At 46.1% G+C, this 15,426-nt stretch overlaps 3 protein-coding genes across 6 annotated transcripts; 2 read left to right on the forward strand and 1 right to left on the reverse strand.

Annotated features, from left to right (window-relative positions):
* Positions 1-3,100: 3,100 nt before the first annotated feature.
* Positions 3,101-4,572, forward strand: rasd2a (RASD family member 2a). The gene is made up of 2 exons (XM_056576910.1): positions 3,101-3,783; positions 3,922-4,572. Exons 1-2 carry the CDS (start codon positions 3,135-3,137, stop codon positions 4,440-4,442), a joined length of 1,170 nt encoding a protein of 389 aa, XP_056432885.1. The 5' UTR covers positions 3,101-3,134; the 3' UTR covers positions 4,443-4,572.
* rsad1 (radical S-adenosyl methionine domain containing 1) lies at positions 4,497-9,662 on the reverse strand. 4 transcript variants are annotated; one of them, XM_056576884.1, is made up of 12 exons: positions 9,262-9,653; positions 8,971-9,104; positions 8,639-8,843; positions 8,259-8,501; positions 7,607-7,729; positions 7,086-7,142; positions 6,926-6,989; positions 6,640-6,790; positions 5,963-6,017; positions 5,524-5,627; positions 5,285-5,386; positions 4,497-5,237 (listed from the first exon to the last, which is right to left on the reverse strand). In XM_056576884.1, the coding sequence occupies exons 1-11, from the start codon at positions 9,433-9,435 to the stop codon at positions 5,296-5,298; spliced, it is 1,401 nt and encodes a 466-aa protein (XP_056432859.1). In that variant the 5' UTR covers positions 9,436-9,653; the 3' UTR covers positions 4,497-5,237; positions 5,285-5,295. The 4 variants fall into 4 exon arrangements, with proteins under 4 accessions (XP_056432859.1, XP_056432849.1, XP_056432867.1 ...); XM_056576874.1 differs by having other exon boundaries at positions 4,498-5,386; XM_056576899.1 differs by lacking the exon at positions 4,497-5,237 and having other exon boundaries at positions 5,300-5,386; positions 5,490-5,627.
* On the forward strand, positions 9,559-15,420 carry LOC130404178 (E3 ubiquitin-protein ligase TRIM39-like). The gene is made up of 8 exons (XM_056608825.1): positions 9,559-9,662; positions 10,838-11,850; positions 13,302-13,574; positions 13,676-13,753; positions 13,848-14,111; positions 14,205-14,352; positions 14,453-14,479; positions 14,574-15,420. Exons 2-8 carry the CDS (start codon positions 10,846-10,848, stop codon positions 15,116-15,118), a joined length of 2,340 nt encoding a protein of 779 aa, XP_056464800.1. The 5' UTR covers positions 9,559-9,662; positions 10,838-10,845; the 3' UTR covers positions 15,119-15,420.
* The last annotated feature ends 6 nt before the right edge of the window (positions 15,421-15,426 follow it).

Consider the following 15,426-nt stretch of genomic DNA (forward strand, 5'->3'; position numbering starts at 1 on the left):
CCCACAGTTTTGAATGTATTGTAACTTTTGTTTTCTTTCTAGTTATCTTTTTTCAAAGACGTATGTCAGTATGGCAAGTAGGCCTACACCAACATATTGGACAAACTTATTGAATGATAATGAGAGCAATCCCCAATAGGGGTCTCCCAAAGCATCAAAAAGGCTTTTCCTCCGCCTCTTCTCTTTACTTATTCATCCCCACTAATGGAAACAATCAGATAATGTCACATTGCTATGAATAATACAAGCCCACAATAAATGTGTCTGTACCCAGAGAATGATCTTCTCACTATGATTCATTGAAACCCTAAACGATATAAGAGGCACGCCTATTTTATTGTTGTGGCACCAAATCAAATAAATCATACAAATCATTGCTTGTCAAAAACGACTAAAGGTTAGGGGATTGGTTGCCATAAAGTTAATGGACTATTTAAGATTACACATAGGAAATGTATATAGTCACATGGCTTGATTCCACCGCTCAGGACTGAGTGAGCAGGATATTCAGGAAATACCAGCTCCACCTTGAACTGACAAAGGCTTGCAGTAAACAATGAAGTCATGAAAAAGGAAAAACGCCATCCTGTTCAATGCAAGCATGGCCAAACCGTGTTTCTACTTTGACAATGACTCATGAGATTACATATGATTGTATTACTTTTATTGATTTTTGATGTCTCTCTCTCTCTCTCTCTCTCTCTCTCTCTCTCTCTCTCTCTCTCTCTCTCTCTCTCTCTCTCTCTCTCTCTCTCTCTCTCTCTCTCTCTCTCTCTCTCTCTCTCTCTCTCACCCCAAAGAGGCTTTGTGGGGGTGACTGATCATAAACATCAGCCTACTGTGTGTGTGTGTGTGTGTGTGTGTGTGTGTGTGTGTGTGTGTGTGTGTGTGTGTGTGTGTGTGTGTGTGTGTGTGTGTGTGTGTGTGTGTGTGTGTGTGTGTGTGTGTGTGAAATAAGAGAGAGCAATAAGAATCAATAAGAATCAATAGCATGTACCATTTACGTTTTTCTTACTATATGTATTAATGCATTTTATTCATAGTGGAGTGAAAAGGTGAGTTTGCATTGGATACGGCACCTTATCCCACCTAACCGTGGGTAATCTGTAGGCTATTTCTTTGCTGACCTCTACTGGTTATGATCGGAAGTGATTGAGTAATCTTAACTGCTAGCTGTTCTTCTCTCACTAATAACCACCATTTAAGGTGGCATGCATGCACACTGCCCAAACAAACACCAATAATGCCAACGAACACCCACATGGGGCCGGTGTGTCAGACCCGTCGGTGGTTGTTGGCTGTTGTTGTCGGATTGCCTTGTTGGTTGCGGACGTGTCGAAGCGGTGTGGGTCGACTTCCGCCAACATACTGCAGTGGTGTGTTTATGTTTGGGCAGTCAGCAGACGCCTTCAAATACACTTGATGCTCAAATTAATGCTTGAGCACAGATATTATTTGTTGCAGTATTATAAGCACATAAATGGTTAGTAGCCTATAATTGACTAACAATTGTTACCATTAACAATTCCATGGAATCATGAGTAAGCCATTTACTTGCCTTTACATTTTTTTCATTGTTACCAACAGTGCCATGAAATAAAACATTAATAACATTCGTTACCATTATTACTTACAATGAAATTGATTGTTGGTATACATTATTATTAGTTATTAACATTATTACTAACAATTCCATGGAATAATACATAGGCCGCCTATTTACACCTAACATTATTATTAACAATTAGGCTACATGGAATTGTACACTACTTTCAATTGTTGCCATTATTACCAACAATTACATGGAATTATGAGTAATGGTAAAACCAACATGGTGTTCCATTGTGATGCATTCCGATACATACAGACCCCTATAAAATAAGGAGGCTTCACCATCATGATGCATTCCAAAGTATAGGCGACACAATGAATGACGCAGTCTCCATGGCAATATGTTTCTACCTCATATGAGGACAAGCAGCTCGTGCTTCAGGGGATGAAATTGGAATGCAGCGTTTCATTCTTTTCACAGGTGTCCTTGAAAATAAAATAAGAGTATAATGGAGTCAGCTGCACAATGGAACAGCCGCCTCCTTCTTTACGATCAACATATTCTTATTTTTTACCCACCAATTGAACCTGTTGGGTCTCAATGCAGAAAGACACACATAGCCTATTCTAATAAATAGCAATGTTGAATTACATTGATTTTCATTGCATACGGTTGTTCTGCACTTTTTGAGTTTGTCCACGGTTTGCAACTTTCCCAAACAATTTTCCGTCAAAATCTTCACCTCAACTTCTATCAACCGCTGAGATTCCCAACTTTTCTAATCGTCGCAGCGGTGGTGTGATAGCGCCTTATGTCTGGGTCTTTTGGGGCAGATGGACCTAGAATGGATAGCATGTGAATCATAGGTCACCGTCCGGCTGTCTTCACACTACGGTGTGAAGTACGAGGATCTGGATCGACAGGCTTGTCGAGTACGGATGATGGGCTTCGTCCTGCTGTCCACGCATGCCCCTTCAAAATGTTGCGATGTAGGCTATTAGAAATCAAAACCTTTAAAAACTAAATTACTGTTCTACTATGCTATAGTAGGCCTATGCTTAACCATTCCAACATTTGATATTATGCTACACTTGTTGCCAACGTCCTGCCAACAGGAAATTACAATAAACAGCTTTTATATAATGTCCACCTACAACAATATGAACCAAAGCTGATGACGGATGCTCTTTGGCTTTGTGTGTGACTGTGGGTAACTGAATGTATGTGAATGTATCACCTCGTGTAGGAGTATTGTTAATTTTAGCTATAAGTTAAATGCTAAATATAGAAATACACAATTTACACAATTTAACAAAAACACATGTAGTCTTATCTAAACCTACCTTTCAGATGCTTCAGCGTTTAATAATAGATTTGTATGCTGTCACAGAATAACCAATAAGAACCAGTTCTGTGTTCACTCACATGCTATAAAAGGAGCGGGGCTCTGATGCTTCGTGGTGACGCAGCAGCGACGCTCGGTGAGACTGTATAGGACACTGCGCGCACTGAACCCTCAGAACACTTGCTGCTCAGTCACGCTCTACATCCACACCTGGCCTGCCCAGGACATGCTTGGGAAATGGAGATGAACGCAAATGAAAAGTTGTATCTTTCGGCTGACGGCATCTCCGAACCTTGCAATTCTTATCCCGGGCATCACCCATACCGCTTGACTGGAGGGAAGAACATTACGCACAATAAAAGTGAAAGTGTGTCACCTAACCCGAAACGAAGCCTGCAGAACAAATGCCAGTCGCAAAATTCCAATTCCAGTGTTGCCATCTCAGATATAGGTGCAACCATGGCAGACACGGGCATGCTGAAAACGGTCAAGGCACGATGGAGACAAGACAAGAGAGATTGCGTCGGATCCTCCAGTGCTGATGACGAGAAGCGTTCTTCGTCCGATCAACTCCAAAAGAAACCAGTTGAAGATTTACCCAAAACGCCACTTTCCAGTGAGAACAGTGGCGACGGGACGGTGCCCCCCGGACAGATCAAGCCGAGGAACTGTCGGCGGATCGTAGTCCTGGGCGCGCCAAAAGTTGGAAAGACCAACATCGTCCGTCGGTTTCTGGGGGACGAGTTTGACGAGCGGTATGTGCCGACGACGGAAGACTTCCACAGGAAGATGTACCACATCCGAGGGAAACCTTATCTCATCGATGTCCTGGACGCGGCGCGGGAAAGAGAATTCCCCGCCAAACGGAGGTTATCCATTTTGACAGGTATGAGCAAGAACTCGCAATATTGCAATGCAATATCTGATTTTACTGAATAAATTTGACTTTAAAGACATACATTGCACATTTTCACATTCAGAAATAACAAATTAACTTAATACTGGTGTTTTCTTTGATTGACAGGTGACATTTTTGTGCTGGCGTTCAGCTTGGATGACCGAGACTCGTTGAAGGAGGCGCGCAATCTGCGCAACGAGATCATCTCTAGCAAAACAACGCTGATGAAATCAAAGGACTCCCCGAGGGTACCGATTGTCATCTGTGGCAATAAAGTCGATCTGGCCACGGGGAGGGTCGTGAGCCGGTCGGAAATCAGTGAAATCCTCGGCGAGGACGCTGCGTACTACGAAACGTCGGCCAAAGCAGGCTCCGGACTCGATGACGTGTTCAGGGCGCTCGTGACGTTGGGTGGGCTGCCTGCCGAGATCATTCCGTCACAGCATCAAACAATATCCCTCCACACCTATCAGTCGCTTTTCTCCAACCAGAGAGCGGTGAGGAAGATGAGCAGCGAGGTCCCGATGGACGGGCCGTGCGCCGCGCTCTGCGCGTCGGCGCGCCGCCCGAGTTTCAACAGTGACCTGAAACTGGTGCTTGGATCAAGCAGCAGTAAGAACAAACCCAAGAAGTGTCAGATTCAATGAATTGAGAATCTTCTTAAACCAACATTGTAGTAGTATGCTACGATATTATATTATGTAAGGAGTTATACTCTTTGGCGTCTGGCTGGACCGATGCGTCGTGTTTCTTTTTTGTATTTGCACGTTACGAATAAACTCTTATACTGATTATCTCTCTGTGTTGTCGAGTGTTTTCCTTCATGTGTCTATTGCACTTATACAACAATGACGTCACCCCAACAATGCATTTGCCGCCCGGAAAACCGAGGGCGCTGAGGGTCTGATTCACTATAGATGCGTTGTCTTCAAGTAGCCAGTCTTTTATTAGCAGCCCAAATTTGGACTATAGAAACAGGAAACATACATCGGAGTGCACCAACAAAAACTGTGGCATATGGTGTGCGTCATGACTCATGTGGCACTTAAACACTCATGAATATGAAAAGGATTTGTTCCAATTTATTCTGTTGTCGAATGTTTTTACAAGATCAGTGGTAGGCCTACCATACCACCTCACATAATGGTTCCGGTAAATTCTAATTTACATTTGCGTTAAACATTTACAAAATTACTTTGATTAGCTAATACAATTACCACATTGTACAACATCTTCCTGAGATGGAACAATGTGAATCAACATAGATAAGAATAGGTGTAATAATGCCCTTTTGCAAACGGACAGAGATGTTAATGATCCGTATATCAACCAGTGATATTGTACTAGGAAAATATAAATAGTATATACTGTATAATACAAACATACATCAGTCAGCCTGGACAAATAAAGAAAAGCATGTCTAGCCCATGACCCTTCGGTCACCTGGTCCCCTTGGCAACCGGGTCTGCGTGTCTGTCCTCAGGGTATGTGTGTCTGTCCTCAAGGGCTCATATGGCCTTCCAGCGCCAGCAAGAGTGTTGGCAGCATGCCGTCGAGTAGCGCCAGTCCGTCCCAGGAACACCGTAGCCCTCTGCCACGGAAAAGAGACAGAGAGATAAGACCGCTGATCAGAGTAGGTCTGGAGACAGGCGGACAGAACGTATTGCGTTCCGTCTTTTTGGGGGATTATTTACATGAGAGGTTGGGAGATGTTGAAGGATCGATTACCGGTCGTCGAGAATCAAATGTCCGCTTAGCAGCAAGTTTTGGACGTCCGGATACGTGCCAAACACTGTCTGGAGGTCTGCTTCAGGGCAGAAGATGTGCCAATGCTGTTTTCAAAAGAGTGAAAGGGATATTAGATATATGGAATACTACTATGTAACTCATATGTCTATATCTATATACACAAGTAGTAGCAGATTATAGTTGTTTATCAAGTCATGTTCATGAAGAAAATTCACCTAACAAATACAAAAAGCTCGGAAATGTACCACCAGTAGACAGGCCAAAATATGTATTTTTAGATATAAAAAGTGCTGCATCACGCCTGACGAACATTGGAGCACCTGCTTTTAGAGCAGCCATCGCCATGGCAACAGCGTTGCAACGTAGCTCTAGTGGCCCTTTACTCTGAGGAGCGGGCCGGCCCTACTAATCAATTCACCTGGTGAGCAATGCCCTCTGTCAGCCTCAGCCCCATCGCCAGCACCTCCTCCAACCTGCACGCACGCACACAGACACACACACACACACACACACACACACACACACACACACACACACACACACACACACACACACACACACACACACAGACAGACGCACACCCAAAGACACATCCACACACAGACAGACAGACACACAAAGATACATCCACACACACACAGACAGACGCACACACAAAGACACATCCACCCACACACAGACAGACAGACAGACAGACACACACAAAGACACATCCACACACACAGACAGACAGACAGACAGACGCACACACACACACAAAGACACACACACAGGCAGACAGACGCACACATACTTCATGAGAGGACATCACACATCCCTGGATTGTGACTAAGACCCAGACGTGATAGAAAACAACACTTTAAAGAGTGTTTGCTGGCACAGAGGATACACTCTTCAATATTTAGTCGATGTATTACACACTGCTTAGATGAGCAGTCGGGCTCATTCGGGTCTCATCAGGGGAGGGAACACACACACACACACACACACACACACACACACACACACACACACACACACACACACACACACACACACACACACACACACACACACACACACACACACACACACACACACACACACACAACTCACAGTCCCAGAGGGCTTGGGAGGGGGATCCTTCTGCGGGTGGCGTGACCCCTGTGCTGGACCTCTTGGATCCAGAAGTCTGGCTCCAAGGTCTGGACCCTGGCCTCCCTGACGGCCCTCCCCTCCCCTAGGGGAGCAAAGCGCCCGTGTGCCCCTGTAGCGTCACAGCGTGGCACGCACTCTTCATTATTGAACATGAATAATAAAATCGGATAACCTTCACATATTATGCTACGTAGCTATACACTTAGCTAAACAATGAGTGATGGGTGGAGAGGTATTGGTCTACCTGGGCCCACTCCAATGTACTGCCCACCCTTCCAGTAGTTCATGTTGTGATGGCTGACGGCGTTCTGTAGCATCAGAGAGAGGGTGTCGTTACGAGAGCTCGTGCGCCGTGCATGTCAGGTCAACCTAGAAAGTTCTGGGACGGTCCGAGGCGTCCTAACCTCAATTAGCCGGAGAAATAAACCCCTTTGTAAACCGCAATTCAATTGTATGAACTCCTGGTGGGATAGAACAACGGTTAAAGGAAGTAAATTGTCCCTTCATAATGAATGACTCATTCGTTGATTGAGTCAGACCTGTTTACTCAAAAGGCGGACAACAGAGATGAAAGAAAAGCCAATCAGAAACCCATTAGGGGCCCTCCTAATACGATTCAAACGAGGTGGGTGGTAATCGGAGGGTTATAAGCCAGTTTGGGAATGAAACTGAATTGGGAGTGAAAAACAATTCAAATAACAACCAAACCTATTCATGCGTTTGACCGTATGCTTGGCCGGTTCTCGGCATGGCTCACTAGTTTAAAGCTTCTGCTAAACGAATACATCTCATGTAATGTGAATTCAAACTGTTGCTTCAGTTGCCCTGTATATCAGACAAAGCAAAGCAGCACAAAACCCAACAACAGCAGCAAAAGACAAAGCCTCCATCCTCAGAGCCGCCGAGGAGGCGTGGGGAGACTCACACGCCTGGCGAAGTTCGAAACCTCGTACTGCTGGAAGCCGTGCTGGAGGAGAAGCGTCCGGGCAGAGTGGTACATGGCCGCCATCACCTCCTCCGCCGGCAGGGCGAGCTGGCCCTGCTCCACCTGTATTGAAGGACATCTTTAGACAAAGTATGACAGAACCTGGACTTTTTTTTGATTTGAGACAGTGGAGTTTTTGCAAAAGGAAAAGAAAATCTGTGTCGTTGTCGCCACAAGGGGCAGAAGTGTAAACCAGTTGCTAGACAGCCTTCTGTGGTGGACAGGCCCAGAGTCGCTTAGACAAAGACATGTAAGATACTCTTGACAATGATATTGAACCAAACGAAAATGATGACGCTGTAAAAGACAATATAAAAGTTTGTTGAAGGGGACATATTATACCACCACGTGTGAGTGGGATTATCCCTTACAAGCCATTTGAAATCTGCTTCTTCTGACATCACTAGTGGGCGTGTCCACCTAGATGTGTTCTGGATAGATCCGTCTACCAGCCTACCCAGTGGACTGTAGCAAAACGTTGCTCATCTATCCAGCACACTTATAGGTGGCCACGCCCACTTGTGATGTCACAATACGCAGATTTTCAAAACGTGATAAAAAATGTCCCCTTTAAATCCCAAACGTTAACGACCTGTTTGAACAGCGCGGTTCCCCGCTCCACCGTCAGCTGGTACAAAGACACGTGGTCGTCGCACACTCTCAAAAGCTCAGATAGCTCCCGCTCCCAGGAGTCCAGGGTCTGGCCGGGCCGCCCGAACATGACGTCCACCGACACACGGCCGGGGCACAGCCGCCGGGCCTCGGCGAGGGTCCGCAAGGCATGCTGGGAGTTGTGGTCCCTGCCCAGGAGTTTGAGATCCTTGTCCTGCAACGACTGGGGGTTCCAAAGAGGGAGGAGTCATGGAATGAGAATATTGTTCAGAAATATACTGTGTTTGTATATATTGTGATGTTTAAGATATATTTATGGATGAATTGACAGAAGAATGAACAATAGGAGACGGCTATCACCTGAACACCGATGGAGAAACGGTTTACCCCCGCACGGTGAAACTCTTCTAACCTGGACATCCCTACTGGGGTCGGGTTGACCTCTATGGTGACTTCAGCGCTGTCTGCCAGACTAGCATGGCTGGATATAGACTCCAAGACCTTCTCAATGGTGGAGGGGTGTGCCAGACTCGGGGTTCCACCACCAAAAAACACAGATGTGATGCTGTAAAAAGAATAGCTGAAATGGGTAGGAGGTACGGGCGCCTAACCATCCTGGGTTCCAGAAGAAAATGACAGTTGATCGTTGAAGGGAAATCTGTTTATAATCTGAATTGTCCCACTCCCCATACCTAGACACTTGACTCAGCCGCAGTAACGTTTCCGTCTCCCGCTGAAGGCAGTCAGCCATAATGGAGCTGTTATCAGCTTTGGGGATGTACTTGTTAAAGTTGCAATAGGAGCATCTTCTAAGACAGTAAGGCCACTGCAGTGGGAAAAATACATAAAAAGGGTAGGAAGATATTTTGAGGACAATGCATTTTGAGTACAAAGGAATCGATTCCACATCTCAGAAAAATGACTCATTGTACAAAAGACAAGCATGCGTAACGGGGAGACGTGACTTCTCGACTGCAACTCACATGCACGTATAATGACGCCTCCCCTGAAAGCGGCGAGGGCTGTGCGCTCTCTGTCACTGCAGCTTTTAGCTCACCAGTTGAAACCCTGGTAGAGCAGCGCCTACTGCCGCTTGAAAACGGGACTGTTATTGTCTTGAATAACAGTACGCGTTTAATCATGGTCACGTTAGTCATCGTAAAATAACTCTAATTCAACACTTTAATTGGTTTCCTCCTAGAGCCGCACCCACATGCGTCATTTGTCTATTTCACAATCACATTCCGGTTAACTTGTGCCATTACGGCATAGCATCAGTCATGCTTCATCCCTCGCAAAGTAAAACGAATGAAGTAAGCGATCAACTAGCGCACAACATGTCCTCTAGCTTCACGGCTGCACCAACTAGGAGGAAGTAAACATGGTAACTTCCGCTTTGGTTATTCCCAACGTTGACCACGTCGTAGTGCTGTTGTTCGTATTCACTGTCATGCTGCTGAAGGTAGTACATATGTTAGGTTGACATTATGGTCACATAATCACATTAGGTCACAACATGAGAATACAAATAAGTATATTTAAATGTTTATCTATCTGTTATATTACAATTATGTGTGCATAATCAACTAATTAGTATAAACTGTAAGGCAATATTTACTAACCCTTCCCTTGGATTAAACATCAGTAGTTCATTGCGGACAGCCAAATCCTACAAAGACACTGCTCTGTTATTTGAAAAACTAATATAGGTTGGGGAACTATGCAAACCCTTTGCATAGTGCATAACTGACCCAATGAGCTATTGATTTCCCTGGCAAAACATTGTCTAGCTGGTAGATTGAAGTCAAATAACCTTGGAAAAGGCCTGTGAAATGTGTTATGAAATAGTCATATAACTTCTGTCATAGCCACACCAGTGTTTGGTGTAGCACTGTTCCCATGTATTCTGACGTTGTTGTAAATGACATGTTTAACTGTTATCTGATGTCATAAAAAAAAAGAAGAAAAAAGTGTCTGCCCTCACTGCCAGCATTCTGCCCGAGGTCATTTTCCATCAAAACTGATCACCCTCTGACCAATCACCAGACTGAGAGAGAGAGAGAGAGAGAGAGAGAGAGAGAGAGAGAGAGAGAGAGAGAGAGAGAGAGAGAGAGAGAGAGAGAGAGAGAGAGAGAGAGAGAGAGAGAGAGAGAGAGAGATTGCGAGAGAGAGTGTGACAAGCACACAAAGAGAGATAATGAGATAGGGAAAGATATAGTCATTTATTTACATCCATGGAAATTCTACATGCAACAGCTTTGTGAGGGACTTCAAAGGATTTAACCATAACCCACACTAAACAATAGCATCTATCAGCTATAAATATACCCAAAGGATAAAAGAAAGAAGGGTGAGTTTCCCCTTGTTTTATTGAACCGGTAAGATATTACATAAAAAGGACTCAATATGTTTTAAATCTCGGTACATTCAGTGCGGATGCCCAAATTTAATAATAACTATTTTGCTGAGTAACTAAAGTAGTTAACTGTTGATACTCGGAAAGAAATGATTTCAGTTTGACTGTATCAGGTTAAGAATAACCCTGTTTCCCTCTGGCAGCGCCGGCTATGGAACTACGGCTCCTGGTGATCGGAAGCAACGGTCCAGCTCAGTTCCAACTGACCAACGCCATCCTGGGGAGGGAGGAGTTCTCCAAGGCGGTCACCGGCATTCCCTCCAGCATGAAGAACACGGGACATCTGGCCGGGCGGCGGGTGGCCGTGATCAACGGTCCGAACATCTACAGCAAGGACATCACCGAGGCCAAGAGGAAGATGGAGCTGAAGAGGTCAAAGTGCTTGTGCGTGCCGGGCCCCCACGCCCTGCTCGTGGCCTTCGACCTGGAGCAGATCTCCCTCAACGACATCCAGACGCCCAAGCTGGTGACCAAGCGCTTCGGGGTGAACTGCCTGCGCCACTGCATGGTGCTGCTGGCCTACGAGGGTCCCCTGGAGGGCGGCGCCCTGGACGACCGGGTGCTGCGCAGCGACTGGCACCTGAAGGAGCTGGTGCAGAAGTTCGGAGGGCGCTACCACGTGTTCAGCAAGAACTGGAGGGACGACCGGCGGGAGGTGGAGTTCCTGCAGAAGGTGGAGTGGATGGTGGCGTCGGTCGGGGGCAGCTTCTTCTCCAGCAGGACCTTCCAGCGGGCGGAGTCCAGCGTGAGGAAGGAGGAGACGCGGATCAGGAGGCAGCGGGCGGCGGAGATGGAGAGGGCCGGCGAGGAGCTGGAGCAGCGCTTCAGCGGGGAGGAGCTGCAGCGGCAGCGGCAGGTGTACGACTACGTGGTCGGGGCGGAGATCCGGGCCGAGGCGGAGATGGACAACGGCTGGCTCAGGACTTCCCTGGCCAGGGGGCTGGGCACCGGCCTGGCCGTGGGGGCCATGATGGGCGCGCTGGTCGGGGCCGTGGAGGGTCCCGGGGGCATGGTCCTGTACGGGATTATAGGAGGCGCGGTGGGGGGCGCTGCCGGGGGGGCCGCCCAGGTTGCCATTGACAACCTGGAGGACAGAGTGGCCCCCGCGGCCAGGCTCAACTTCAACTCCATCTTCATCAACCGGTTCTTCCCCTCGGCTCGGGAGTGACGCGGAGCAGCCGCCGTCGGTTATGATTTGTGAATCGAACCACCAAATGGAAAGGAATGTTTATATCACGTGCTTTCAGTGCTTGAATTGCTGTAGGATTTTGTACCAACACAGCTAGCGAAACTGTATATGAAAACTAAGTCTGCCTTACTGTCTTTCAAGTACTTGATGAGTGATAAGTACATGTTAATATGACCGTTGCAGAGTTACACAGAGCAAACTTCCTTTAGGTATCATTTGTTAAGCGAAAACAACATACAATCAACAACAAGGTATACTCAAGCATTGCATACAAATAACCAAACACTGCACTACGAACGCAATAAATAAATGATTATCTGTTGAACTATGTCTCCTTGGCCGTTTCTTTCTTCAAAGTCCTCCATTTCCTGGTGTCGGGCTATATACCTGTGTACCTTCCCTTAGATGCCCTGATAATGTTCAGGGTGGAGCCTGAATGGGCTGCCATTGTCTACGTCGCTGGTTTCCTGCCCACACTACAGCTAACTACACCTGTCTCACGAGCCGTCTAGGAGTTAATACAGAGAACACAGCGTCCTACGCTGAACACAGTTTAGTGTTTGGGTGAGGACACCTTGATAGGTAAGTCAAGCACTTTTCTTTAGTTCTACAGCATTCCTTTGAATAAATTGTTTAAGTTTTAAAAGAAGGTTTTTTGCAGGCCTTTCATATTGAGAACACATTACCAGGGCGTAGGGTTTAACGGTTAATGTTCCCATTATTATAGAAATGACCCATCTCATCTAAGTCTTTCGAAAAAGAACATTCACACGAAGTGGGAAGAGTTATGCTATGTTATGGCTGCTGTTTTGTTTAGGAATCTGTGTCTAAGTGACGCAACACACTATTTGTAGCTACCTGTTCTACTGCATGCTTTTCATTATACCTCTGTTGATAAGCTGTATATTCTGTATACACATAAGTTTGTTATTTAACACATTTAGAAATATAGTCAATAGCAGTGATTTAGCTTAGAGAGGTTGATGACATTCAACAAGGAAACAACAAATAAGAGAGAATACAACCTTTTGAATAGTTTTTGGTTGCATAACACGAGGTGTCCTGTTTCTCTCATTGTGGGAGTAACTGTGTTGAATAGAGAGAAGACCAATTTAAATAGGAGAAAATCTCTGTTTCGATGTTTACAGCTCTCCTTCTCGAAGTACAGGACAAGGACAGTCCTAAAATAGAACCTATACTATTGTACTATACACAAGGTATAGTGCAAGCTTATAGTCCATAGTTTTATTTAATTTATATTCGAGTATTTAAACATACGTTGTCTTACAGCACTGTAATTGGTTAGAGAACGGTCTTCTGTGTAAATATGTCACTTTGCATGATACGCATAATGTAATTCTATACACTTTGACATCTGTATTTTAAGACCTTTGTTTCTGGGGTTCTTTTTCCTTTAGAGCATGGCGTCTACCATCAGCCTACTCCGTGAGAAGTCCTTCCTGTGCTTTCTGTGCAGAGATGTCTTCATCAATCCCGTCACTATTCCATGCGGACACAGTTTCTGCAAAACCTGTCTCTGCCATTCTTGGTCCAAGCACCAGTCCACCTTCTGCCCACAGTGTAAAAGAGTGTTTTCCACAAGGCCGGACCTTAGTATCAACAGAATCCTCGCAGATGTGTCTGAGAACTATAGGAAAAATCGTCCGCTGAAGCCACCCGTTGAAAAAGTTGTACGTATTCCTCCTCATTGGTCTAGGGAATGATCACAAAAAACTAAATGACATGTCATCAGGGAATTATTTAAATGTATGTCTTGCTTTCGCACATACAGGAAGCGAATGTTGGGCAAATGATTCAGGAAAGGCAGCACAAGATAGAGAAGTTGAAGTATTCGGTCCAGCTCCTAAAGGTTTGTTCTCCACATCCATCCATATTTGACATGTTGTGCGGTCTTAAAGCCTACAGGATTAGCATTAATCCATAATGTTGGCCTGTCCACTCAGACCTCTTGTCTCAGAGAGGTGCGAGAGAGCCAGAAGGTGTTTTCCGCTCTGGTCCATTCCATGGAGAAGAGCCACAAGTGGGTGGTGGCCGCCATCGAGGAGCGGGAGCAGGAGGAGGAGAGGAAGGTGGAGATGCTGATCCATGATCTGGAGCAGGAGATCAGACAACTGAGGAGCCAGGAGCAGAGAAAGGAGGCCCTTAAATACGGTTCTCAGGTTCTTCATACTAGCGAAAACGACGATGCAGAACCCTTCGTGCCATCGGTATTGATACTAGATCCTGGATGATGCAACACTTACCCCCTTTGGTGCTGACGGCCATTTTACAGTTGTACTTTCTTTCTTGTTTCTCGACAGTGTGCGTCTCTTATTATTTGCCCCACCGATATGAAAGACTGGTCGAAGGTTACCATGGAAACCGACCCTTGCGTTGCCATCACCAGGAGAGCTCTTTCTGAGATGATGGATATGCTAAAGGAAGAGGTTAATCGACTGTCAAAATCTGGTCAGTAATATGGATCTCTTCACTAATCACAAAGCCATTACTAAGTACATAGTATTAGTTGTATTTTACTAGTTTACCAATTCCTTTCCTTCCTTTGCAGAACTTAAGAGAATACAGAAATACACAGGTATGTAGGATGTAAGCGTCTGTGTAGGATTCATTCTTCCTCAACTGTATCTCCAGACTTTTGAGAAAATCACTCAATTTCCTTTCGATCACAGCGGATGTCAACCTGAGTCCTAAGACGGCGCACCCCTCGCTCTCCATCTCAGAGGACAGAAAGCAGGTGAGACACACGGACAAGCTCCAAGAGGTGCCGGACAACCCCAAGAGGTTCGACCGCGTGGCCAACATCCTGGGCAGGGAGAGTTTTGGCGCCGGCCGGTTCTACTGGGAGGTGGAGGTGGGGGACAAGTGGGAGTGGAGCATCGGCGTGGTGAGACAGACCGTCAACAGGAAGGGGAAGTTCACCGTCTGCCCGGCCAACGGCTTCTGGACCCTGAGCCTCAAGCCCGGAGGCCAGTACGTCGCCAACAGCTCACCGCCCGCGGTGGTGGGCGTGGAGGAGAAGCCCAGGAAGGTGGCTGTGTTTTTGGACTACGGAGAGGGCCACGTGTCCTTCTACTGCGTTGAAAGCGGGGTTCACATGTTCACGTTCAGGGACAGCTTCACGGACAGACTCCATCCGTTCTTCAGTCCTGGTCGCCTGCACGGAGGCCGAAACGCTGCGCCTCTTATCGTCACCTCCAGCTGTTGCAGCATCTGAACCTCTTATGTAAGATGACTGAAAATGATCCATTTTTATACGACTGAATTGTTTTCACTGTACTTTTCTTGTTAAATGTGCCTCCGATTGTTCTTTGTAAATTATTCAGGTTAGTCATTGAACGTCGCATGGGCACAACAATTAAAAAGAATTACCACCGGGAGCTCTGCTTGCAGTGTGTGATACTTGTACACCAAAGCAATGAAGGCAGTGACTCCCCTTTCATCGAAGCCAGGAGCCAAGGGGCAATAAAAATACGGAAGATGAAAAGAAGAGAATGGGAAGAAATGTCAAGCATGCCCGAGAGT

This window comes from Gadus chalcogrammus, chromosome 2 (assembly GCF_026213295.1).
Source record: "Gadus chalcogrammus isolate NIFS_2021 chromosome 2, NIFS_Gcha_1.0, whole genome shotgun sequence".
Taxonomy (NCBI): domain Eukaryota; kingdom Metazoa; phylum Chordata; class Actinopteri; order Gadiformes; family Gadidae; genus Gadus; species Gadus chalcogrammus.

What these genes read in the sequence shown, in the direction of transcription:
- LOC130404178 (XM_056608825.1), top strand. Translation starts at nt 10,846, where the DNA reads ATGGAACTACGGCTCCTGGTGATCGGAAGCAACGGTCCAGCTCAGTTC. An exon ending in ATTCGGTCCAGCTCCTAAAG is followed by an intron (nt 13,754 to 13,847) that starts GTTTGTTCTCCA and finishes CTGTCCACTCAG; the next exon opens with ACCTCTTGTCTCAGAGAGGT. An exon ending in GAGAATACAGAAATACACAG is followed by an intron (nt 14,480 to 14,573) that starts GTATGTAGGATG and finishes TTTCGATCACAG; the next exon opens with CGGATGTCAACCTGAGTCCT.
- rsad1 (XM_056576884.1), bottom strand. Translation starts at nt 9,435, where the DNA reads ATGACTAACGTGACCATGATTAAACGCGTACTGTTATTCAAGACAATA. An exon ending in GTTTCTCCATCGGTGTTCAG is followed by an intron (nt 8,502 to 8,638) that starts GTGATAGCCGTC and finishes TGGAACCCCCAG; the next exon opens with TCGTTGCAGGACAAGGATCT. An exon ending in CAGAGGGCATTGCTCACCAG is followed by an intron (nt 5,628 to 5,962) that starts GTGAATTGATTA and finishes TTTTGAAAACAG; the next exon opens with CATTGGCACATCTTCTGCCC.
- rasd2a (XM_056576910.1), top strand. Translation starts at nt 3,135, where the DNA reads ATGGAGATGAACGCAAATGAAAAGTTGTATCTTTCGGCTGACGGCATC. An exon ending in GAGGTTATCCATTTTGACAG is followed by an intron (nt 3,784 to 3,921) that starts GTATGAGCAAGA and finishes TTTGATTGACAG; the next exon opens with GTGACATTTTTGTGCTGGCG.